We start from the raw sequence: 26,141 nt of genomic DNA on the forward strand, positions 1-26,141 counted from the left end.
TTTTTTTTTTAATATCCTAAATAAAACCTCCAAATATTGTACTAATTCATTATATATAAATGATTATGGTGTGTTTAGACTTCTTTCATTAATTACTACATATTTTCTACACTCACAATGTTTGTCAGCTCGCTATATAATCAACTTGATAATGTTAAATCCATCATGCAATGCATTTCTTTCCAATTTTTTGTGATAAACTAATAGATAATTGACTAAATAAACATCCTACAAAGTTTCAAAAAAAATTTCCAAGTTTTTCTTACAATTTCCGTGGTTTCCATGTAATTTTTATCGATATCGATATTTTACCGATATTTCCATCGATATTTCCGTGTTTTCGGACTACCGATATTTCCGATATTACCGATATTTTCTTCCTTGGCTCCGACGCAACAATTTCCTCAATTAAGTTTGATTTCGCATAATTTTGTATTTTTGGATGCCAAAATATACCTTGATAATTTATGTTGGATTAAAAATAAAATCTAATGTCACAATTTCATTACATATTAGTGATGAAATGATATGATACTAGGGTTTTTGGGTGAAATGGTCCTCACACCTTCTGGGACCCAAAAATGACTCCTCCACTAAATAAGCCACTAGCACACCAAACATGAGGAGTAGAGCTACAAATCAAGTAACGTAATACGCACTCCATGGAACATGGAGAAATAGAAGGAAAGTGGGACTTGGAGCCCAAGACTTGAATGCCTATAAAAGGCCAAGAATCCCACCAGCCTAGGGGGGAAAAGGGAAGTATCTGATAGCTTTACAATGTCTTGCAATTATTTTGAACAAAGATTGACTTGGGCGTCGGAGTGTTTTCTTGCAGGACCCCCGCTCTCATTAATGGCAAACGAAGTTGGTGTTCTGGACTTGATTACAATATTACTTGTTGGAGGATTAGAGGATCCGAGTTTTTCTGCTCCAACAGTTGGCGCCGTCTGTGGGAATTCGTACAAAAGTCGTATCAAGAAGTCATGGTCTCCACCTAAGCCATAATGGGGGCATGGGCCAAAACCCTAAATAATGGGTGTGCAGACTAGGCATGTTCGGCAAGGGAGACGCACTTTTAGACTTCTGTGCTGCAGCTGCTGCTTTCGTCAGTTCGACAAGATGGGATATAAGTTTATATAATATATACATATATGTATAGCCTGTCAGCCAACCTCCTTAGTCAAGTTTCGTCAGTCCTCGTTCGTAAATCATATGTCAATCCTCGTTCGTAAATCATGGGTTCGTAAATCATATGTCAGTCCTTGTTTGCAAATCCTCGTACATAAATCCGCGTTCGTAAATCACGGGTTCGTAAATCCTTGTTCGTAAATCATATGTCAGTCCTTGTTCGTAAATCACATGTAAATCCTCGTTCGTAAATCATATGTCAGTCCTCATTCGTAAATCCTTGTTCGTAAATCATATGTAAATCCTTGTTCGTAAATCATATGTCAATCCTCGTTTGTAAATCATACTCAGTCCTCGTTCGTAAATCATGTGTCGGTAAATCATAAGATGTCAGCCCTTACTCGTAAATTATACGAAGATATGATAGGGCGAAGAAAGCTAGTTGAGCACATGTCCCCTCGCTCTCACAAGCTATGGAGGAAGATTGTTTGAGGACGCCTCTGGCGAGGGATTTGGCGAACGTAAGCATGAGGATTGCAGTCAATGCATCTGTGGAAAACACGCCTGAAGAGAAAAGAAAAGCCCAAAAGATCAGACAGTCAAGGATGATGCTTGATAAGCAACTTGTCCTTGAAGAATTGCACGAAGAAACCATTTGAGGAATTGCATGAAGAAACCATTCTATTGGGGCAATAAGTACTCAAAAGATGAGAAGGACGAGACCTAAAGCATTCAATTCTAGCTTGGGAAAACAATTGCACAAAGAGACAATAAGTTCTTACCAAGTCATCAAATAGAACATGTGTTCAAGGTTTCAAAGCAAGGAAAACAATCAAAGTTCACTCTGGCTGCAACAAATGTAATGAAATTGCCTAACAATTATTCAGCAAGCACCCAAGGGTTGTTAGCAAAGGAAATCCATTTAATTCAACAACAACAAAGTTGCCCAACAGATAAGAGTTTCTATCTTACACATGCTCATTAGTAATATTAATGTTGTTCAAATTTCAATTACTCTGGGGGCATGTTATTACTATATAAATTGGTGATCGAAGATCATGAGACCGTAGGTTGAAGACCTAGACCGAATAAGAGCCGAAGGCTCAAGACCGAAGGTCGAAGACCAATATGACCGTGGCCGAAGGCCAAACTCATGGTCGAAGACCATATGATCATAGCCAAAGGCTAAACTAATGATGAAATCTCAAGTTGAATGAATTTTTGCAAAGAAACATTTTTCCTCTACAAACTCTAAACGATCTGTGTTTGCAAAGAAAAAAGGGGGCAATGTGGGAGCCAAAAATGACTCCTCCACTAAATAAGCCACTAGCACACCAAACATGAGGAGTGGAGCTACAATCAAGTAACGTAATACCCACTCCATGGAACATGGAGAAATAGAAGGAAAGTGGGACTTGAAGCCCAAGACTTTAATGCCTATAAAAGGCCAAGAATCCCACCAGCCTAGGGGAAAAAGGGAAGTATCTGATAGCTTTACAATGTCTTGCAATTATTTTGAACAAAGACTGACTTGAGCGTTAGAGTGTTTTCTTGCAGGTCCCCCGCTCTCATTGATGGCAAGCGAAGTTGGTGTTCTGGACTTCTCACATGATTACAATATTTACTTGTTGGAGGATTAGAGGATCCGAGTTTTTATGCTCCAACACACCTATAGGAAGACCATTGCGACAAAGCTAATCTCGCCTAATTTTTTTCTATTTCACTTTAAAAAAAAATTACATCACAAAAAAAAAAAATATATATATATATATATAATTAGAACCCAATGTGATGATCAAATTAAAGAATCAACTTTAATTTGTCATTGTCAGTGAATTGTTTGAGTGTCTCTTGGTAGCAACCCTCCAATGATGAATTTCTTCTTGTCAATCTTGTTTGTTAAACCATGATGTCCAACACTTGTACACCAAAGAGGCACACTGAAGAGCCACACCAAAGTACATAAAATGGCACAAATCTTACCATAAAACATCAAACCCCACAAAACCATGAGCAGGAAACACAAACTCACAATCGATCTGTAACATACTTTTTTGTACTTGTTCTTCTCAATCCTGGTAACATCTTGGTCTTGTTGTCCTTGCCCTTCTTTTGAAGCATTTTTATTTGCTTCAAACAATTTGTGTTTATCAGAATTAGACCTTGAATTGGCCTTCGAACTAGTACTAGTTGAAGTTGATCGAAATTTGACGGACAAGTACCTCAAATTGGCTTTAAAATTACAAGACGAGCTTGATCGAAAAGATTTGATCCTCTTGGACAAATACCTGATGCTTGAATTGGATGTTTGCGATATCGAACTTGATGAAGAGTTTATAGAAGATGAAGTGAAGATAGAACAATTAGTTAAAAAAGAAGCAGTGTCAGACATCACTTTTGGGTCATCTTCCTTGGAATTGTACTTTGAACTCTCATTTCTTCCAAGTTTCTTTCCCTTCTTTCTTTTTTGAATCTTCTTGGCCTGTCAATATTAATAAATTGTTCGTAAGAATTAACAATATCTTAGAACAAATTAAGATTATAGATTTGAAAGGCTTATTACTTAAAGTGTCCTAAATGATTCTAAGTATCACTTAAACTTTTGTGATTGAATCACTTTCTTACCTCATAGACTTTCACTTTTGATTATGAGATATTCAGCATGTCGCCATTATGTTATCTATATTATTGATATCATAATAATATCACAAAGCAGTTAACAATCAATGCACAAAGATGACGAACTAGGGCAATGTGAGATACGTAATAAAAGTCCAGGAAAAGAGTGATGCACTCAAAACCACGAAGTTTTGAAAAGAATAAAGTTAAAAAGTTGGAAAGAAACCAAAACCAGAAAATTGAAAAGAAATGACAAAAAAACTAGGAATTAAAGAAGAAACCAAAACAATAATACTACAAATTTAGAAGAAATAGATAGACTAAAATGAATATAAACTCACCAAAGATGTATCGAACAAAATCGCCTTCAAAACATTCGATAATTTATTTCGGCCTTTACTTCTCCAATATTGACTGTCACGTTTGTCATTATTTTCTTCATTACATAGCAATGGTGAAGCCATTGGTGACACTTTCGGGAAAACCAAACCTCCCTTTTCTTCCATGCCAATGTATGACCTTTTCTTGGAGATCACTTTCGGCACATCTCCCTCCGACCAATCTAGATTAGAAGTTGAGGTAATTGAACTCTCATTTGTTGTGTTAGCAAAATTCGTTTCAAATTTTCTTTCATGGATCTTCTTAACCTGCTAATGTTTACATATACATGCATACATGCAAAATTAAGAATAATGGTAACATGAGCTAACAACATTCCCCTTCCAGAAAATTAACGCAAAAAAGAAAAGTTCAAATCAAAATACAAAGTAAGGAAATTGGATTCTCATCTCACTAATGTAAATGTGGTTTTTTTTGGTAATAGAAAAGGGAGGGGGAAGAATTCGAATTCGAAACATTTTCCAATGTGAAATAGAATGAGCAAATAGGGTTGGGTGTTTCAGAAGAATAATTGGGAAAAACTGATTGCAATATTTAAGTTTGATATAGCCACAAAATTTTGGCAAAACACATGCATGACATTATTAACTGGAAATTGAAAAAGAGAAAGTAACCAACCAGTTTTGTTTTGACCAAAACTGCCTTTAAAACTTGAGAAAATCCACATCGTCCTTTCTCTTCTTGTTGAGTACAGTGACATTTTTCATCATCTCCTTCATCATTTGATGTTGCCAACGACGACGATAAAGACATTGGTACCACCTTAGGAAACACCCCACGTTCCTTATCATCTATAGCCATGTATGTGAAAACATTCTTAGGAAGTCGTCCTAGTTCCAAAACAGTCACATCAGACGATCGAAAGCATGGGAAGAAATTGGTTATTTTATTTTTCTTCTTCTTGGTCTTCACTTGGGTCGTTGTCGAATATCTATTGGCACTTGTTGTACTTGGGGGACATAGCGGGCTGTGGTTTTCGCGATGCATGGCTTCATTGACATGAACTTTCAGGAAAGGTAGTTTGTCAGCCGAGAAAGTTGGGATTCAAGAATCCAAGAAAACGAGGGTGAGAGGGAACAAGGTGGGTGTCATTTTGGTGTCGAAAATAATTATCTGCAACATGTGTTTGTGGTTTGTATTTGTAACTTGTAAGAAATTTTCAATGGTAAGCCATATTGTTCGCGCTTAGTTTGCTCCTTTTAAGTCCAAATTTATTTAAAAAAAAATTTGAATGCAAAGTGTTCTATTTTTTGACAAATATGGATATGGTGGTTTTCTGTTTTAGGGTTTTTAGATGCGAATCAACCAATATTGTCCAACGAGTTTTCATTTGTTTTGTTTTATATCTAAAACAACTTCATTTGGTTGAAACTTGAATGGTAAAGAGTGTTTACCTCAATTCAACTGCTGGTCTCCACCTTTCAGAACATTAGGTCTCATTTTGGACAAAACGAGAAAAAACCGAATCATTGTTTACTTAGTACAACAACTTAATTTGGTACTCCAAGGGAAACGTTCAATGTAAAACTTCACATTTATATTTGATGGTCTATGTGGTAATTTGACATGTCTTTTATTTTCTTCCCCAACCGAAACGTTGAATCAATAATTTATTTTATTAAATTAATATCACCTTGATATGTGAAAAGTTGAAGCATCACTTTGAATTTTTTTTTTTACCAAACCAAATATATGAATTGACGTCACATTTTGTTTACAGAAACTTTGATGCCAAAGTCACATGTTGCCGATCCACATTAGATTATGATGTTTTGGTTGGAGCAATTTGGCAACGCTTAAATTGGGAGGTTAACAAAAATTAGTAAGGTTAACTCTTGATGAGTTCGGGATTATGAAGCTAGATGATTGATAATGAAATTTAAGAGCTCACCCTAAGAAATGGGTTAAGCCCACTGCAGTGGTACTCGACCATTTCATATAGGCCATGACTGAGCCCTAAAAGTCTTGGGTTCTTAAATCTACCACCGCCCCTTTATTAAATGGGCCAAACATGTAATCACAACATATAAGCTACTTCTCCACTGCTCATTCGACACGTGGAGAAGAAGTGACATACATGGCTATTTGCTTAGTTTCTTGGGTCTACACATACTGACTGTAACGCTCGTCCAAAAGTGGTTGAAACCCACTTTAGCCTAGCATTAAGCTTGACAGTATTACGTCCTTTCATAGACTTATGTTCTCATTGATGGCCAATGTGTGGCCTCGAAGTTGATGTCTATGTAGACTTGCTCTTGGAGGTTTGTGCCATAAAGTTATTAGGCTTGTCAACTATCTTGAGTGCCCATAAAGTACTTTAAGTCATGCATCGGTTCCTTCTTGTAAACAGAAAGTCCAAGGTTCACATAGGTTGTGTAGCGGTAGTCTTTTTGTAGCTACGGTAATGCTTTGTCTATTGAGTCATTTGGGATGACTTGTAGGCCCAATGTCTTTGATCTTTCTTATCCCTTAGTGGGCTCTCTTAGACCTATCTCATTAGGCCCAACAATAACTATATATTATTTTGGGTTTTTATAACAAATGGTCCCTGAAATTAATCCACACCATCAAGATGGTCCCTGAAATTGAAAATCGATCAATGTAGTCCTTAAAAATGAGTGTCGCAAATCAATGTGGTCATTCCGTCATAATTCAGTTAAAATTTCTGTTATGTGATGATGTGTCACATAAGTGGGTCCTACAAATTTAATTAAATATTGCTATATAGATTAAAAATATTTAAATAATAAAAAACAATTTTTATTTTTATATAATAAAAAACTTAAAAAAGAAAAAACAAGAAGAAGATGAACTTCATCTTCTTCTTCGCCTCGCATCGAGCAACCACTAAAAATCGAATCATTTGATGTCATATTCTGGCAAGATTTCATGTCCTCGTCCACTCTTTAATTGTACCTCAGACAAAGTGATTATTTTAGAGGTTCGGATACTCTAGAAAATGATACAGAGCATGTTGGTTCCTCTTGTAAATCGGTGAAGGAAACTTGCAATGAAATTGAAAAATGCTAGCAATTTCAGTTAAACCAAGGATTTTGAGTAAAAAGTGAACCACCATTTCTCTTATGTCTTTAACGTTACAAAGGATTACAACTCTTCCAAGTTACACAAACACCCCACTGTCTCCTCTACAAAAGGTGCCCTTGGCTGGTAAAAGTTGGGATGCCTGCACATCCTGGTCGATTAACATCGGGGAGGTTCCATTTTGAATTATCATCACATGAGAACACGAGAACAGCAGGAACCGAGTGCGACGATGCATTTTCAGTGGGATGAGAATGGTGGGTCGTTGGGTAAGAGGGGAAGAAGATGATGAACATTCATCTTCTTCTTCTTCTTTCCTTTTTTTTTTTGTTTTCAATTGTATAAAATTGTTTTTTTAATTATTATTAAATATTTTTAATCCACATGACAATATTTAATTACATTGTGGGACCCACTTGTGTGCCACCTCAGCACATAACGAAATTTTTAACGGAATTGTGACTGAATGACCATATTGATTTGCAACATCTAATTTCAAGGACTACATTAATCGATTTTCAATTTCAATGATCATCTTGATGAGGTGGGTCAATTTCAAGGACTATTTGTGATAAAAACCCTATTATTTTAGTGACCACTCAGTACTACGGTCTGATGGTATTCTTCTTCACTTGGAAGTGAGAGGTCTTATGTTTGAATCTCGTGGATGGCGAATTCGATATCAAATTAGGTTGCCCAGTGTGGCTTAGCCGAACTCCCCCTCCCCTTAGTGTAAAAATATCGACGTAATAAAAAAAAAGACCCTACATTAATACAATTCATGGTGTCAAATGTTAACAGTGAAATTGGAGCATCAGTTGGACTGGAGATGCTCAAAGAAGTTTGGGTTCAATAATATCATCCATATTATTGCAAGTAGTGAAAAAAAGATTTTACCAAACGGACTCTCAATCTTATGAACTCAGTAAAATCAAGTAGGGAAGAGGATTTTCTTCGGATGTACTTTGTGAAGATCCTAGGAATCCCCACATCCTAGTCATTCATCGTATATCGTACAGCCAGTTTTCATCAGGTACTATTTGTGTTTAATTTTAAATAAAAAAAAATCAAATGATTTCGATCGCACGACGTATGATGAATGGTTAAGATGTGAGGATCCCTAAGATCTCCACAATTTGAATCCGAATAGGATCCAATTCCATCAAGTAGAACCCAAATTAATTTCATAAGGTTTGGCTCGAGTAGGCCTCTTAGGCCATTAACCGGCTCTTCTCTTGAGCTTATTTTGTTTGATTGATCTTGCTGCTTAGAACTGGTAGGTGGGTTTGTCTTTCTCTCCAACTGACCCGACCAAAGGGCCATAGGGCTAAAAATAACTCAAAATGACACAAAAACGATCTCCAACCGAGGGCTAGGCCAAAAGGCTTGTGGGCCCCATTGGGCCAAAAAACTAAAATCAGGCCAATGAGCTGGCCTCATCCAGCCAGCCAGACAACCCTCTCCTGGCCCAACAATTCAAATGCAACAATAACCTGGCGTCACCAGGTTATCGTTGCTTTTGAAATATTTTTTTTTGGACGAATTTAAAAAATAAAAATTAAAAAAAAAATCTAATTTTTTTTCCTATGAATACCTAAGCCATTTATCTTCCAATAATTTGGAATTGGATGAGGATCCCCAGTTGGAATGTGAAGAGGATCTAAAGTTGGAATTCATTGCAAACTTGAATTGAAAGAGATATTGGAGAGGGCAAAGATGAAAATGTGTGAATTCTACCCCAATATCCAGCCAATTTATTAACATTGGAAACTGAAGATAAGAAATGCTACACATATAAGAATCTTATCTAAAATTTGCACAACCAATTACATTTCAACACATGGCACTCGAAATCTTATTCGAAAAATTATTGAGATTACATAAAGATAAGAAATCTGGAGGGTTACTCACTTTAGCGACTTGTGGCACTCGAAATCCTATCCGAAAAATTATTGAGATTACATAAAGATAAGAAATCTGGAGAGTTACTCACATTAGCAACACGTATCACTCGAAATCCTATCAAAACAATTATTGAGATTATATAAAGATAAAAAAATCCGGATGCTTATTCATTTGGCAACAAGTGACACTCAAAATTTGTTCGAAAACCTTATTTTAATATGGTAGTTTAATTTAAGTAACCATATTAATTCAATTAAAATAATAAATTATGTTTGGTCTATAACCCTTTGACCCTCTCGGTTGGAGATGATTTTTTGTCAAAGCGCTCTCATTTGGAAATAGTATAAAATATGACCTGACACTCTTCATTAAAATATAAATTCTTGCATGATTATAGAGCTAAAAGAAAGCCCTTTTAACTCTGTTTGGGTTGGAGATGACCTTGGCTTATAACTCATTGACACAAATACAATTTATTTATTTATTCTCAATCCTGGGCTACCAAATTGTTAAAACCTCCCAAAAAGCCTGGTCCTCCAACCCTTGTCCTTCTCGAGGGTCGAGACGAGACGAGGAAGACCAGAGAAATTTCAAAACGTATTCCCTGTTGCTTTTGTATTCAAAAAGCAAAAGCATACAGAAAACTTTGCACTGGTTTAGGGCAAGGAATCATATTCTCTCTCTCCCTCTTTCTCTCTCGTCTTGCCTGTCCAATTTCAAAACCCTTTCTTTCTGCACAGAGAGCGATGCTCGACCCCATGGACCTGCTCCGATCCAATCTCTCCCGGGTACGGATCCCGGAACCCACCAACCGCATCTACAAGCAAGAATGCTGCATCTCTTTCGACACTCCGGTAACCAATTTCCCTCTCACTCACTTTATCTACTTCAAGCTTTTGAATTTGCTTTCGTTTTTCTGTTCAATTTTCTCGAGCTTTCTCGCTCGCCAAACAGAGGATTGCTATGTTTGCTTGTCTTCTGTTTGGCTGCTGAGAAAGTATAGGAAACAACAGGAAGCTGCTATAGCTCCGTTACTAATACGACTGCTTTAATTTTGCTGCACATAGATGATTTTTATGGCTTATCAATTTTGTTTGTTTCAAGTTGTTTTTGTGCAATTTCCACTTTTTATCCCTTTTGTCATAGTGTGGATGCCGAAAAACTGAACCCAAGGAAAGCATGGTTGGTGAAGATTTCTGTATGTTTGTAAAAGCAAATACCGAAAACTTAGCACGAAACTAATTCTTAGGGTTCATTTACCTGGCTTCTTGTGTAATGAATAGTGTTTGGTGTTAGTGTGTCGTCATTGAATTTTTGTCCTATAATTGTTGAAAAGATCTTTGTTGTATCAGGAATTCAATTAAATATTTTTTTTTCCATTTTTTGTTTACTTTGTGGGTTTGTTTTCTCTAATGGCGATCCCATGATGATTTTCAGAGATCAGAAGGTGGTTTGTTTGTGGATATGAACACATTTCTTGCTTTTGGGAAGGATTGTGTGGGCTGGAACTACGAAAAAACTGGAAATCCAGTTTATTTGCATATAAGGCAAACTAAAGTGTTGGTTCCTGAAGATAGGCCTTTGAAGAAACCAACACTCATGGCTATAGGTAATTTTAATCAAAATGATCTATAACTATGTGGTATTGGAAATTACTGAGTTTGGATGATGTATTTATGCAATCTGTGCTATTTGGAGGCACCATTATGCATGTTGGATGAATTATCCTGATTTGATAGTATTTAGACTACAATGCAATCAGCATACGTGTAGTCACCAGACAGTAGGAGTTTCTTACAGTTCTCACTGAAACGAAATGAATGCGTATAATATCCAAAGAAGAGGAAAGAACCTGATCTCTCTTTCTTAATATCAAAGCAAATAATCTATGTTGGCTAGGAACACACAAATAAGTTAATGTTTGCCACTGAATCTTCTTTATATTTAAAGAACTGTTCTCTCTCTCTCTCTCTGCTTTCTAGTATGGTAGTGCTGAGTCCTATTTCCAAACTATGCGAGCCGAGAATGTTTTGTTGAGGTTAATAGACAAGATACAAATTTATGGATCTTTCCGTAGTACATACCACTACAATTTGTACCTGTATTATTTTTTGTGGTTGCTACATCATCATGTTTTTAGCGGTCATATTGCTGAAGCCTCAGATGTTCTAGCTATAGCTCTACAATGTTCGATGGTTATAGTGCTGTGTACTAGTAGTGCATGTTCTACTGTGGTGAAACAAATTTTAATCTGTGGTATGAATCGTATGATTTGTAGGTGTCGATGGGGGATTTGATAACAATGAACCTGAATATGAAGAAACGCACAGTATAGTCCTATTGCCTGATTATGTAACTCTTCCATTCCCATCTGTCGAATTACCAGAGAAGGTGCTCATTCTTTTGTATTTGTTTTAGATTATTATTGAAGTGAAATTAAAAAAGAGAGCAAATAGGGAAGCTTACGATTTTTTCTACAGGTAAGATTGGCAGTTGATGCTATTTTATTGGCTGAGGGTGCTGAGAGGAAAGAACAACTTGCAGCATGGACAGCTGAGAAGAAGCAAGTTAGTGCTTATGCAACGAATTTGCAGCAGATTGACAATGGTATTATTATTCCTTCATCTGGCTGGAAATGTTGCAAGTGTGATAAAAGGGAAAATCTTTGGTTAAATCTAACTGATGGAATGATCCTCTGTGGGAGAAAAAATTGGGATGGAACTGGTGGCAACAACCATGCCATTGAACACTATAAGGAGACGGGCTATCCTCTTGCTGTAAAGCTGGGGACAATTACAGCTGATCTGGAAGGAGCAGGTAATGCTGCCTTGTGTTGTTAAAATCTCTGCAATTACTTATTCTATTTGTAGTCACGTGCTTGTGTTTATGAGTACATTTAAGTTATGCATTTTATGTGGCGCATGTTCATGAATGGATAACATGATGTTTAGCAGACAAATCCCGGCAAACATGACCTAATAGTTGATTCTTTCGAATGAATAAGTTTGTCTTACATGTATTGATTGCTAATGATAACTAACATGTTGTGGCAGCTCAGATGTTTTTTCATACCCAGAGGATGATAGTGTATTAGACCCGCTTTTAGCGCAACATCTGGCATTTTTTGGCATTGATTTCTCATCGTTACAGAAGGTTAGTTTCATCTTTCTTGAAATGTGCTCATGACCTACTAATTTTGGTTTCAAGCACGGCTCCTTTATTCTTAACATTTGCTAAAATATGTTTTTAACAGATAGTTTAACTATTATTTTTCTATTAGTTGAATTAAATCATTATGTGGCATTCTTATATATCAATTTTGGAATGATGTAATAATTGTCAAATTATGTACAAGTTAATTTTCTTTGCAAAGATTGAAATAAAACATGTGGTACTGTATTTTTACACATATATTTGAATAAAGTTGTATCTCTTTATGAATAAAATTTCAGTTTGTTGTGAGTTAGGGATATGTTTTAGATACGATTGAAGACAATAATAATTTTCTAGCGGGATAACAAAACTTGTGAAATGTTTGATTGGGTAAAAAATTATGTTTGATAATACATTGAGGTATGAAAGAGCTAAAGATCATCTTTTAAGGTGAAGGAATCTGTTGCATGTGAGTAATCTAATTATTTAGAATACAGTAATGATATCGTACATTCTAAAGGAATCTGTTGCATATGAGTAATCTAATTATTTTGAATACAGTAATGATATCATACGTTCTGTAACAAATACAGAAGATTTCTGGACTCTAGCTCGTTGAACAGGTCTTGAAGTTTTCTCCTTTGGTTGCATTTCTGTTTTGCACAATATAGTCAGCACTCTCCGAACAGGGGATTGATCACCTATTCCTCTTACCTTTGGTTAAAGCACTCCCTTGGTGGACCGCTTGGTTAAAGAGTATGGTCAATCGTGAATATTTTCAATGAAAACCAGATGTCTCTTGACTTCTGATTTTTTTTGGAAGTTCAGTATTTTGTTTCCCTGAAATTTTTTAACATTCCAAATGTTTGCTTGGAAATTATGCATTTGGATTGCTGTAATTTTATTAATATTATTCTGTCAGTGTAAAATTTGATAGAATAACTGATACCACCTTGTTTTCAGACAGAAATGACAACTGCCGAAAGAGAGCTTGACCAGAATACCAATTTTGACTGGAACCGGATTCAAGAAAGTGGACAGGAAGTCGAACCGATATTTGGACCCGGTTACACTGGACTTGTGAATCTTGGAAACAGGTATATTTGGTACCTTTGGAGTGTTCTCAAGACATTGTATCTATTAGAGCTGTCTTGATTTCTCATTTTGTTTTATTGCAGCTGCTATATGGCAGCGACTATGCAAGTCGTGTTTTCAACGCACTCTTTCTATTCCGGGTAAGTTTACACTTTATATTATTTAGTTTCAATGAAAAGAAATCAATCTAGAAGCTAAATGTTTCGTACTGGTTAATATTTTGTTATTACATTTGATCAGATACTTCAAGAATCAAAGTTTGAAAATGGCTTTTGAGAAAGCACCAGCTGACCCCACTGTAGACCTGAACATGCAGTTGTAAGTAGTTAGCGGATTCTTAGTGTTGATTCTATATGCATTCCTTTCATCTTTTGTGGTTAACTATATGTTCCTATTCACGATAAGAAAGCTAAGCTGTGTTACTTGTTAATGTGAGTCTTGTGTTCAACATTAATTGCTTTACACATTGGTGTAAACACAAGTGTCTGCAAGTGTAGTTCTGTTTACTTCTGCAAGTAGTTTTTCCCCCCTTTTCCTTGGCCTATCCTTCTAGGAAAATTAAGTTGAGTCATAAAAACAGGCTTAGGAAGGAATTTTCTGTCCTATGTACTAAAGACTTGTGTCTTATATGGCAGAACAAAGTTGGCACATGGTTTGCTGTCTGGTAAATACTCTGTTCCTGTAACCGAGGTATGTTTGTTTTAGTAAAATGGGTTATTTGATTTGATGGTTTCTGATCCTGCTTGATGGTGGCTGAGATTTCTTATATGTTGCCCAGGAAAAAGATCATACAAATGCTGCTGCCCCTACAACAAAATCAGTAAGCTCTCTCTGGATAAGCATCCGCACTCTAAGTGGCCTGCCTTACTTATCTATGCTTATGCATTGTTAATGTTTTGGTCTTCCAGTGTAAATTTGAACTTAATATGCAAGTGATTTGTTTCGTGTTCACCTTTATACTGAATCTTGATGAGACTACTGTATCCATATTTCCCAATACTTCTATCAAGACACAATTTCCCAATAGTCCCTCAATTTTCTATACTTATAAAAATTAATGAAAGGACATCCTTCCCCCGTTTAGTAGAATATGCAAGGTTCGTTCAGTGATTTCCTTTTGACTTGTTCTGTATCTCGTGTTTCTGTGCACCTTGTAATAAATATTAGAAACAGGAAGGCATACCCCCTCGTATGTTTAAAGCAGTTATAGCTGCCAGCCATCCGGAATTTTCCTCCATGAGACAACAGGTACATTCACCATCTCTTATGATCTATCTCAAAAGATTTGCAATTTTTTACAGAAGTCTTTTTTTATTATTTTTTTATTTTTTAAATCCTTAAAAGAAGATGTGTGGTTTTTTTTATGTGTATTGTCTTATTTAATATAGAAATTTGAAGTTGAAAAGCTCTCTGTGTGTCTCTCTATCATATGCCACTAGGAGAACCTTCTTTGATCATCTCACATATGATTTTTACTGCTATCATTGTTCGCTCTTTAATTTAAATTATTGAAAACCAAATATTGTTTAGGATGCCTTGGAGTTCTTCCTTCATTTTCTTGACCAAGTTGAACGAGTTCATTCTGGAAGACCTGAGGTGGATCCTGCTAGGAGCTTTAAGTTTGGCATTGAAGATCGTATTATGTGTTCATCTGGGAAAGTTGCTTACCATAGAAGGCTCGACTACATTCTCTCATTAAACATTCCACTTCATGCAGCCACTAATAAAGGTGAGTTTCTTCTTGGGCCACTATTGATGCTGAAATATGTTTCCAAAAGCTGATAATCTTGTTTTCTTCTTTCTTTGAAAATTCAGAAGAACTTGAAGCATTTCAGAAATTGAAAGCTGAAAAGATTACGGAAGGCAAGGAAGTGTAAGTTCATATGGTTTCAAATTCACTATCATGTTTTCACTTTTAATCTCCTTGCACACTTTGAACTAAGAGTGGTGAGTTCTTCCAGATCCAGTGATGAGATTGTACGTCCAAGGGTTCCTCTAGAAGCATGCCTTGCAAACTTTTCATCTCCAGAAGAAATACAGGATTTTTACAGCACTGCCTTGAAGGCCAAGACAACTGCTGTGAAGTAAGCTTTCTGATTGCTGGTATCAAACTATTATTAGATGATATTATTTTGTCTGCTGAAGGCTGATTGATGGACAAGAATGCATGTGGAGGACTTGAAGTAATTTGGAGAAAGAAAATGATGGAGCTGTCCACTAATTTATGATGAAAAAACCTTTTAAATATAAATATGGACCGAGTAACTAACAAGTAAAATGGCAGGCATGTTATTCACAAACTTGCCATATGCAGGTCAGGGTTTTTTTACCTTGGACATTTGTCTTGGGTGTTTTCAACAGTAGACCATTTGTTTAGGAAGGAAAATTGGTTAACGTTCCACTACAGAGTTAAGATGTTCTTTTATCATGTATTTCTGAACTGGTAACCTGCATGTCTTAGATAATCCTGATGTCTATTGGTAAAAAATTATTTCCTCCCTTAAATTTATTTCAATGCACTGCAGGAGTACAGGTCTAACTTCATTCCCCGATTATCTGGTGTTGCACATGCGAAAGTTTGTAATGGAAGTGGGCTGGGTGCCAAAAAAACTTGGTATGTTTAGCTGGGTTCCTGAATTCTTATGCATTAATACTGTTGGGTTTTTATAGTCATTGTTTATTGTATCTGTCTATGCAGATGTGTATATAGATGTTCCTGATATCATCGATATCAGTCACATGCGGAGCAAGGGACTCCAACCTGGTGAAGAGTTGTTGCCGGAGGGTGGTATGTGGTGCAAATTTTCTTTTCCCAATGTCTTGTAGAATTCTTTTTTTGGAGAAATTGTAAAAGCTTTTCAATGTTGCCTGTTCATATGTTCGTTCTTAGACATTTCCTTAAGACTATTTATTGTGGAAATTTTCACCCAATTTGTAATGCATTTCAGTGGCACCTTCCTTGTGTTATCATCCAAATTAAACCCAAGTCGTCTCATATTTCAAAGTCTGTGAAGTAGCAGGCAAACAAAATTGTTTTTTTTTAAACCAAAGGCAAACAAAATTGTTAAAATGATGTTTTTAGCATCTAATTGCATTATGTTCCTTTGACATGTTCTTTGCTAATTGAGTTTAGAAAATGTGCCAGCATCAGGAGAGAGTTCCTTTTGCATTTTTGGTCGTGTATGGTATATGCGTACATGTGCTTGTGTAATATAAAATAATGTTGTGTGCTTGTGAATTATGTGTTGACTACACTATTCCATTTCAGGAGAAGAGGAGGAACCGAATAAGCCTGTCGCCAACGAGAGTATTGTTTCCCAGCTTGTTTCAATGGGTTTCAACCATTTACACTGTCAGAAAGCTGCCATTAATACGTCGAATGCCGGAGTGGAAGAGGCAATGAATTGGCTACTTTCTCACATGGATGATGCAGGTAATGCAACAAGGTTCTTCTTGCCAGGATAGTTCTTTCATCTCGGAAAGTAGCATCTTTTTAGTAAGAGTTAGCAGCTTTGTTGTGCGCCGAGTTATGTTTAGGGAACTAAATGATACTGACACCCGCTTCCTTTTCCAGATATAGATACTCCTATTTCTCAAGGAGGACAGTGTGTGGTTGACCAATCAAAAGTGGATATGTTGATTTCATTTGGTTTTCAAGAAGACATTGCTCGGAAGGCACTGAAAGCATCGGTAAAACTTTTTAGGAGCTCCTTTTTCTTTCTAGAATAGGCAGCTGCTTGTGTATTTGTTTAACTACTGAAGATTTTGGCAACCTTTGCTTATCTTTAAATTACGTATATTTGACAGGGTGGTGACATCGAGAAAGCCACAGATTGGATATTCAACAATCCTGATGCTTCTGTTTCATCGGACATGGATGCGACGACATCTGATGGTGCACCTACTGCGATTGATGCTGGACTGCCTGATGGAGCAGGGAGTAAGTATCTTATCCCACTTCTTACAGATGTATATGCATGATGCATATATGATACGCGTGTGTTGAACAGTACTTAGATGAATATATCCGATGTGTTCAATTTTAGGTTTTTATAACTGTTGTCGCTTGGGTCTGTGCAGGATATAGACTCATGGGAATTGTAAGCCACATCGGAACATCTACTCAATGTGGTCATTACGTTGCGCACATCTTAAAAGATGGCAGATGGGTTATTTTCAATGACAGCAAAGTTGGAGCTTCCGTTAATCCTCCCAAGGACATGGGATACCTTTACTTCTTTGAGAGACTTAACAGCTGAGTCGAGAGACGCCACATTTGTCGACATTGGAGGATGAGATCGGAGATGTTCGAAGTTGGAAAAGTGGCGGTGCAGAAATTTGTGGAAACTCCGTAATCTGCCAGTATGCTGCTGGGGGATGGTGTTTGAATTTGCTACATAGATTCATGCCATTTGCTTGCTGAGGTTCCGATTTCAGATTTAGCGGACCTTGCTCGTTTCTTCTTTTAAACATATTCAAGTTCTCCTTATACTTTCTTAAGAATTTTTTTATGAACAATAATAACATTTAAAAGGACCGTCTTGAAGGGGTCATTAAGTAGGTTTTTTATTTTTTATTTTATTTGGTACATAATTATTTTTTATATATATTTCTAAGAGAACTAATGAAAAGGGCATACATAAAAAACCTTTTAAAACAAAAAAAATCTAATGAAATTTTATTAATAATAATAAAAAAAAGGGTGATTTTTTCAAATTAAGTTGAACTTCATAGCATAAGCATTGCAGTTTCTCATTCTTGTTTGTATTTCTGAGCTCGAGGTTGAGTTGGCGTGCTTCTTATATGAGCCGAGCCCGAGCGAGCTTAAAAATTTTGAGACCGATGCATAGCTCAAGTTGTTTAGAGCTTTTGGTTTCGTTGTGTAAAAAATTTTACAACTTGGCAATGCATGGCAATAATAGAATATATGTTAAGCGTAAACAATGGAACTCAATTTTAATACACACTAGTTTCAGATGGTAAACACAAATTTTGTTTTACTCGTGTGGATGCTTTCTTGGGGACCAAGGCAAGTGTGAAATTGGGCTGGGTTCGGACGAGTTATAACTAAAAAAAACTCACTTGTTCGGGTTTAAAGTCGAGTTGAACATGGACAGGTTCGGATTGGCCCAACCCAAGTTGCACCTCTAAGTGTGAACACTCGCTCTTGATCCAAGGCGGAATTGCACATTGGACCAGGCTCCGAGTCAAGAATGCATGTTGGTGCGTGATCCTAGCCTAGAATGAATGCTTGCTGAAGCTGTACCCTGGGCATGAGCCCCTCCACTGATCGCTTGATGATCTGCTTGCTCTTACCTTCTCTGCCGCCGGACAGGTTTCACATCGTCTACCGCTTCTTTCCCGGGCGTCTGCGGAATGCCAATTCCTGCTTCTTGTTCCCCGGACTTGGATGTCCAAAATCAATGTTTTGAACGAGGTTGATCTGCGTGAGGAATCGGTTGAGCATCCTGGTCTGCTCAGTGCCGACGTGGAACTTGCAACTGGATAGAGGTCTTTTGAATGGACGAACCTAACAGTGGCCGCGTCACTTGTAGTGTCGATAGGTATGGCTTAAAGTACAGAGAGGGTTGTGTAGTTGATTGTACTCTCCCACTTTTGTTCATCTATATATTCTTGTTCCTAGTAATCTTTCGATACGAGACCGATATACAACTTTTCATCGAAGTCTCCAACTGGTACCACATTCACGTTTTTCCAGCCTACCGTACAAGGCAAATACTGCGAGAACGAGGTCAGATGATTGACTTGGTCAACACCATCAGATGGATGGCATGGCACCTTCTCTAAAGGAAATTTTTTTTTTTTTTTTTTTTTTTGGCACGAATTCCTCCTTTGGAGTGCTGGTTTTGTAATATAAAACATGAATTGTATTTCTGGATTGTATTTTGTAATCGTATTCGACGTTCTTTTATTCATATCTGGTTTCTCCGCTACTTAAATTGATGAAAATTGAATTATTAGGAGACTATATATGTTAGTTCATACCGAAAATAGGGACCAAAATGCAAATTGAGTCGAACCACAAAGATGAAAAGTGTAAATTGGCCAAAAAAAAAACTAAAAATGTAATAATACAATGACAAGGTCATACAACATAAGGAATGCAGGAGAGTTGTAGAAAACCCATTATTCCTCTCCACTATAATATTGAATGAATCCTGCTCTCTCTCTCTCTCTCTCTCTCTGTCAAAATTTTCTAAAAGGAAATATATTCTTTTTTTTTTTTTTTTTTAAATTTTACGGGTTTAGTAACGAGAATAAAAGAAAAAGAAAAATGGAACCTTTTACGGGGCCATGAGTCCTTCAAGGGTGTAAATGAGGGACTCTGCCCAGTCAGCCTTAAAGAGCAATGTCTGTAATGTTTGCATCACATCGTATTCTGGATCAAGCTTCCGCTGCCACCCCTAGACACAAAACAAGAGAGTTTCAATGAACGTGTAAATTTTAACTCGTTGGCATTCATATAACGCCGATGACATAGAATAGCCTAAACATGGAAGACAATGGTCAAACATGCCTCTGCTTTCTCCAACTCTATAGATTTTTAATAACTGCATCAGATTCCAAGTTTAATCGAGTATTGTTCTTTGATTTTAAACTTTCGTATGTGAGGGTGTGTGACTTTCATGCAGATGTTAAAGGAAGAAGCGCGTTACCTCAAGAACCAAAGTGGTCACCATCACTGTGCAAACATTGCCATCAATTCGAACTTTATGCCGCTGAACTTGCTCAAGCAATTGATGCATGCAGTCAGCAGCATGGATGATGTCTCCTTCTGGGGAGTACCAGATTTTAAAAGATTTTTCTACTTCCTGTTAGAGAAATGCACACATAAAGTTAAAAGTGACTATGATCTATCTGAACCTCTATACAAACATTTAAATTAAGGAATCTATGCAGAACTCAAATACCCAATTTGATAGGAAAAAGAAAATGGGACGACTTCAAGAATCGAGGTACTAAGGACATGCTTACGTTTGCATCTTTTTACACACGACTCATGGGCACAGTTTTGGTTAAGGCCTCAGAGTCTAATTTGAAACTTGGATGACACCTTGACAAACTTAAAGGTAACAGTTTACAACACATAATAGTCATTTGCTATATATTATCATCGGTAAATTATGGCCAGTTGCGGCATGCCTGAACGGAGAAAATACTTTGTCCAACAAGAATAACTTTTGAATTACCCCGTCATCAATGTCACAATAGGATAAGAAATCCTTCACAGTTTTCATGCTCTTGAGATATAAAAGTACGATATATGTTAACTGTGCAGGCTGAAAGACTTGACTGCACAGTAAGTTTGAGCCAACAACAAAATTACTTCTGCAATTATTGAATAATCTACAGAAACTCCAGCCACATGTCGTAATTGGTTCTCCAGGAATATATTCATGTTAAAAAGATGAAATGCACAAAGTTCGACGCTATTGTGAACAAAAAGTTACGTAGTTTAAATTATGTTGAACCAGTCATTCATATTCATGCAAATTACGAAGATAACGTAGCTTGTAAGTGATAAAATATGGCCAACAGCCTTTAAGCCAAGTTGTATCTCCTACCCCTTAAGAATGAGAACGGACTGTTGTGGTCTTATCATTTTTCAGAAACTTTAAAATAAACATTTTGGTTAAACAAGATCAAAAGGTGACCATGAACTTTGAATTAAAAATATATCTTTCGATTTGGTGTGAAGTTTTTTAGCTAAGATGCAAAAGTGACAAGTGTAAAATTGTTTTGAATTGCAAAAACTAACAATTTCTTTTCAAACGAAAAAGATTGGCAGCGATGCATTACCTCAATGAAAGCCCTTGGATTTGGGCAGTCTTGCTGTCCAGATAATCTCAGAGTGCGCTCTGCAACAGTTCGACCATCTTTAAGGGCTACAGCCTTGAAGAATTCGACTAAATTCAGTTGATCTCTCTTAGAAAGTTCGGCAGTCATCCCCACATCAAGGAAAACAACATGAGGCCTCAATCTACATAGTTGTTTACTTGGTAACTTGCAACGGGATACTCTGACAAGAATATTCCCAGGATGCATGTCAGCATGGATAAAATTATCAACCTGGAAGAAAAAGTACACGTCTTAGCGTTTACTTAAAGGATGAGAACTTTCAAATTCAAGCTACTAGCTTCTACCGTCAACAAATCACCTCTAACTGTTCTACAAGAATTATGTTGATTACTAGGTACTACAAGCCTCACTTTTTCACTTTAAATAGAAATTTATTTACTGGGCCGGCTCTTAAAAAGGCATACATACTGCAAATAGATTGATACATGCAATGTAGTGAAAAAAAACATAAATTTCCACTAGCCTATGGTATATGTTCTGAATGGTATGCTTTAACAAACATTCAATCAGTTCATGTCCTATCATTGCCGGTTCGTGCAGATATTGTTATTGGTCAGTTACATTTTCGAGACTGGTTATGGGTAGAACATAAAGAAACCTGTAAACCAAGATGATGGATTAACATAAACAAACACAAGTTAAAAGGATTGAAAGAAAAAGGAAAAAATAACGAGCAGAACATAGTAAATTTTACCAGAAGCATCTTCAACAGAGCATGGGACCCGATGTGAGCAAGGGCATTTTTAATTGGTTCATTTCCTTCCAGCTCATCAACATAGTGCATAACACTTTGGCCCTGTTCATAAGTTTCCACTAAAACGGATGGGTGCACCAGGGGATATAGAGGCCTCGGAAATGAGACATCCTTCCATCTTCGGAAATTATAGATAAAACGACTCAAATGTGCAGCTTCCCTTGACAGATCAACTTGTGACATCATGTAAACGGCAAATTGCTGAATGCTTTCATCCAATCTCAACGACTTCAAATAAGGGATTAACCTTGAAATTTTGGCTACACAATGAATAATCACGAAGTCCCTCCTAATTGCCTCACCAACACCGGGATGTCTAACCTTGACAGCGACAACCCTGGGCTTGATCTGCTGACCCGGGTATCTGTATTTGAGTACAGCTTGATGGACTTGAGCAACACTTCCTGATGCCACAGGTTCCTCATCAAATTTTTCAAAAATTTCAGGCAGCCTTCGACCAAACGCCTTCTCAATACTTTTTTGGGTGAAGTAAAAACTATGCGCTGGAGCACGTGTGTGAAGTTCTGAAAGTTCACTGCACAAATCTCTTGGGAAGAGATCTGGTCTTGCAGCAGCCCATTGACCCCATTTTATGAATGCCGGGCCAGCCTTTTCCAGGGTAAGATGGAGTACACGAAGCCATATTCTCCTATACCGACGGCCAAGGGACTTTGCAAAAGGTGCCATAGTAATACAGGGTGAGAACAAAATTGCTAGATAAATTGCTCTGATAAACAAGATAATACACTCCACAAGTGCAAACACAAGTGAGGTTAAATAAATATGTCCATCTTGGGCATGAAGATAAAGAGTGTCTTTTGTTGGGAGGCCTTCTGCTTCTGCACATGTTCTCTGTGTCCGAGCAAACTCTCCAATTACAAAGGCAATAACACCAGGAGCTACTAAATTTGAGCGTGTCAAAGACAAGCTCACTGCACGCGCAATTTGACCAATTGGCGGTAAAGTTGGGCCCCTATAGGAACATAACTGAGAAAGCTTTTTCCAAGCAAATTGAGCATGGTGAGAAACTCTGGTTCTTGACGATAGGGTATATAAGTTCCTAGAACCACTGCTCCTTAACAACTCATCTCTTGCTTTATGTAACATAAACGGGGACTGCCCTCTTAAACAATGCATATACCTCGGAAACAATCTGCATAGGGTGTAAGGAGCTTCAACTGAGTGATACACCTTGTTACTTGCAACTTCTACGTATCCAGTTCGCTGATCTTGAAGAAAGGATCTTACACCCCTCCTTACATTTCCATAGGCCAAAAATCTGCATATCATAAAATCTCTTTCATACATAACCAGTCCACTTAAGCTATAAAACCGAAAATACAACAGAAAATGAAAACAAGACAAAGATGCTACTCCAGCATGAAAATTATGCAGACTTTTGTCGGATATTTTAGAATTTCGACTCGATAAAACAATGAAAAAGCACAAAAATTTTGAGAACCCAATGCTCCCATCACTTCTCTGAAACCAAAAGATTTGAATAGCCCTCTGATCCATGCTTATTGGGAATCAATTGTATACATATCAATTATGTGTATGTGTGTGTATATATATATATTTATATTTATTATTCTGCAAAAGAATTATTAACTCAGCCACAACAGAAGCATAAGTTCAACCAATTCGAATATATGAACAAATAAAATAAACACAGTTGAGCTCGAAGGACCTGTTTGGGATTGCTTCTAAAAACGAAAAAGACTATTGATTTCCATTTGTTCTTTTTCCCTCAGTTTTCTCAGCTACCAAACAAAACGCAAGAATTCAAGGAGAACATTCAAACAGACGAAAGATCGAAACTTTGACAAGGAAACCGACCTGGACATGGTGATTGAGCTCGTGACGGTTGCACTCCAGGAAACGCAGGTGGCGCAGTTGTTCAGTCGCCGGCATTTCTATTAAAACGACGGCTCATAAACAATCATCGGCGTCCGGCGTTCCCCGGCCATCTGCCGCCGCGGACGGTGATGATTGGGAGGCGCATGGTGGTGGTTCTTACACGTGTCGGCGTTCCGGCGACTGAGAAGTTTGTGGTTTTTGTTTGTTTATTCTATTTTGGTTAAGTGGACGAGGATGGTTGGAACTTTGGAAGGTCGATCTGGCTCTGGCGTCGCAGGAGAAAGAAAGAGCTGAGCTTTTTGTACGGAGTGTCTCAGCTTGGAAAGAACGCCGTCTTCTCTCTTGGTCGGGTACTTTTATGGGCTTTACTTATCACAACTTTATCACAAACGACCCAAACTGTTCAATCCATTCTTCCATTTACTCAACTTCCCACTTTATCATCATCAAAACTATGTATGTATGTATGTATGTATGTATGTATGTAGATGTATGTAGATGTATATGTATATGTATGTATGTTTACAACTTTCTATCCTCATTAGATATTACGTGCTCCTTTTAAGGTCTGGAATAGATCTGACATTTTGGACCCGACCCGACCTGATTCGATCCGTTAATATTAGTATTTGGGTAGATGCTTAACGGGTCGGATCGTTAACGGATGAACCCGTTAACCATCCGTTAAATAACGGGTCACTTTGGGTCAACCTATTTGTTTGTACCATACTTAGGGCCTCCGTATTTAGATATCGTATAAATACTCGGAGGACTCAAATGTAATTATGTAATAAAGGAAGAGGCAAATATGTAATAAGTGATGAGCCCTTATTCTATAAAAGGGCCTCTTCACCCTCACAAAAGGTCAAGCCTCTCATGTTCAGAGCAAAGCTCTCAAGCTCTCCTTCCCTCTCATCCTCTCACAAATAGAGAAATACAATATCAGTGTGGACGTAGCCCAAATGTTGGGGTGAATCACGATACATCTTGTGTTATTTACTTTCTTGCAGATTCACGGTCGGATTTATGTTGTTCCAAGACCCCTCTGATTTTGTGCATCAACATTTGGCGCCGTCTGTGGGAATCAATACGAAAAGTTGTGTCGGTTCTCTTTCATTTTTTCACCTCCGCCATGAATCTGCAAAACCCACAGAGACATAGACACACTTTCTCTCTTTTTCTCTTTCTCTCTTTCTCTCATCACTCGGTTTTTGTCCTCTGTAAACATCAAGGGCCAAAAAAAAATACCCAACTGAGAAATAAGAAGATACAAGGAGGAGGAGGAGGGAGGAGAAAATCCAAGCTCGAAAAGAAGATCGGGATCTGCGCTGAACCACTATTCTATTCTCCTCTCTGTTATCGCCGTCGTCGAGCTTCGAATTGGAAGCCCAATTCGATCGGATCCTCTTGGTCCCCGTGGCTCGCTTCGCCTTGATTCTCCAGCTCTCGAACTTGAACCCTCAGTCGCCGTTTTGGTTGAAGCCTCGAAAAATGGCCTTCGCCTGGGCTTCCTCTTCCACCATTACAGCCGTCGTTGTATCGTTGCATTCCCAGAAGGGCGGGTCTTCTTTGACGGTAACTAAGGCTTCTTTCTTTGGTGAGAGGAAGCTAAGAGTAAGAAGCTTCACATCCACCATTGGATCATCGTCATCTTTGACAGTACGTGCGGCTGCTGCTGACCATGATAGACTTATGTGGTTTTCAGGAAGCACCCATTCCCCATGGCTCGATGGAAGCCTCCCAGGAGATTTCGGCTTCGATCATTTTGGTCTTTCATCTGACCCAGATAGCCTGAAATGGAACCAGCAAGCAGAGCTTATACACTGCAGATGGGCAATGCTCAGTGTAGCCGGAATCTTCATCCCCGAATCTTCAGGTTTCTCATATGTTGGAAAAGTATTTTGAAATATTCTGCTGAAAATTGAGATTTGTGGGCCGAAATTATGATTAGTGTTCTGGGTGGTTGAGGAGTGGGATATTGGTATGGTTATTGCCAAGAGCAACATCAGCAGTGAAACATCAACAGGGCTGTGTAATTGCTACAAAGTTGCTAGCTTGACTTCCTCCATCTTAGATGCAGATGAGACCTCAAATTTAAAGGATCAGTACATTCTAGGAGAGCAATCAGATTTGCTTTTCGCACTCTCGCTCGCTGACCCGCTCACTGATGCTGACATGGGCTTTGGTCAAGGTGGGTCGGCCTGGTGACCGTGTGATTGCCTTCTATGTGCTCAGTGGATCTCAAGCTCAAAATCTGCAAAGGAACATCAATCAAGAAAAGAAAGTGCTGTCACTTTAGAGA

The 26,141-nt window shown here is 37.6% G+C and overlaps 4 protein-coding genes across 7 annotated transcripts; 2 read left to right on the top strand and 2 right to left on the bottom strand.

Annotated features, from left to right (window-relative positions):
• Positions 1-678: 678 nt before the first annotated feature.
• Positions 679-5,435, bottom strand: LOC103448597 (uncharacterized). 4 transcript variants are annotated; one of them, XM_008387862.3, is made up of 4 exons: positions 4,768-5,394; positions 4,092-4,400; positions 3,354-3,613; positions 679-3,261 (listed from the first exon to the last, which is right to left on the bottom strand). In XM_008387862.3, exons 1-4 carry the CDS (start codon positions 5,134-5,136, stop codon positions 3,255-3,257), a joined length of 945 nt encoding a protein of 314 aa, XP_008386084.2. In that variant the 5' UTR covers positions 5,137-5,394; the 3' UTR covers positions 679-3,254. The 4 variants fall into 4 exon arrangements, 3 of the variants coding, with proteins under 3 accessions (XP_008386084.2, XP_008386082.2, XP_028944809.1); XM_008387860.3 differs by having other exon boundaries at positions 679-3,613; positions 4,768-5,388; XM_029088976.2 differs by having other exon boundaries at positions 679-3,613; positions 4,092-4,397; positions 4,768-5,383.
• Positions 5,436-9,580: 4,145 nt separating this feature from the next.
• LOC103448596 (ubiquitin carboxyl-terminal hydrolase 14-like) lies at positions 9,581-17,904 on the top strand. The gene is made up of 20 exons (XM_008387859.4): positions 9,581-9,950; positions 10,534-10,705; positions 11,375-11,487; positions 11,577-11,913; positions 12,155-12,249; positions 13,213-13,346; positions 13,428-13,484; positions 13,585-13,662; positions 13,980-14,034; positions 14,123-14,164; positions 14,512-14,592; positions 14,875-15,073; positions 15,160-15,217; positions 15,306-15,428; positions 15,870-15,958; positions 16,043-16,132; positions 16,613-16,777; positions 16,919-17,034; positions 17,152-17,284; positions 17,425-17,904. The coding sequence occupies exons 1-20, from the start codon at positions 9,843-9,845 to the stop codon at positions 17,601-17,603; spliced, it is 2,424 nt and encodes an 807-aa protein (XP_008386081.2). The 5' UTR covers positions 9,581-9,842; the 3' UTR covers positions 17,604-17,904.
• A 1,511-nt stretch (positions 17,905-19,415) lies between these two features.
• On the bottom strand, positions 19,416-24,253 carry LOC103448595 (uncharacterized). The gene is made up of 5 exons (XM_029088978.2): positions 23,819-24,253; positions 21,920-23,258; positions 21,166-21,435; positions 20,022-20,177; positions 19,416-19,769 (listed from the first exon to the last, which is right to left on the bottom strand). Exons 1-5 carry the CDS (start codon positions 23,824-23,826, stop codon positions 19,650-19,652), a joined length of 1,893 nt encoding a protein of 630 aa, XP_028944811.1. The 5' UTR covers positions 23,827-24,253; the 3' UTR covers positions 19,416-19,649.
• Positions 24,254-25,330: 1,077 nt separating this feature from the next.
• On the top strand, positions 25,331-26,047 carry LOC114819787 (chlorophyll a-b binding protein 7, chloroplastic-like). The gene is made up of 2 exons (XM_029089423.1): positions 25,331-25,715; positions 25,791-26,047. The coding sequence occupies exons 1-2, from the start codon at positions 25,331-25,333 to the stop codon at positions 26,045-26,047; spliced, it is 642 nt and encodes a 213-aa protein (XP_028945256.1).
• Positions 26,048-26,141: the final 94 nt, after the last annotated feature.

The sequence above is a fragment of the Malus domestica genome, chromosome 11 (genome assembly GCF_042453785.1).
Source record: "Malus domestica chromosome 11, GDT2T_hap1".
Classification (NCBI taxonomy): domain Eukaryota; kingdom Viridiplantae; phylum Streptophyta; class Magnoliopsida; order Rosales; family Rosaceae; genus Malus; species Malus domestica.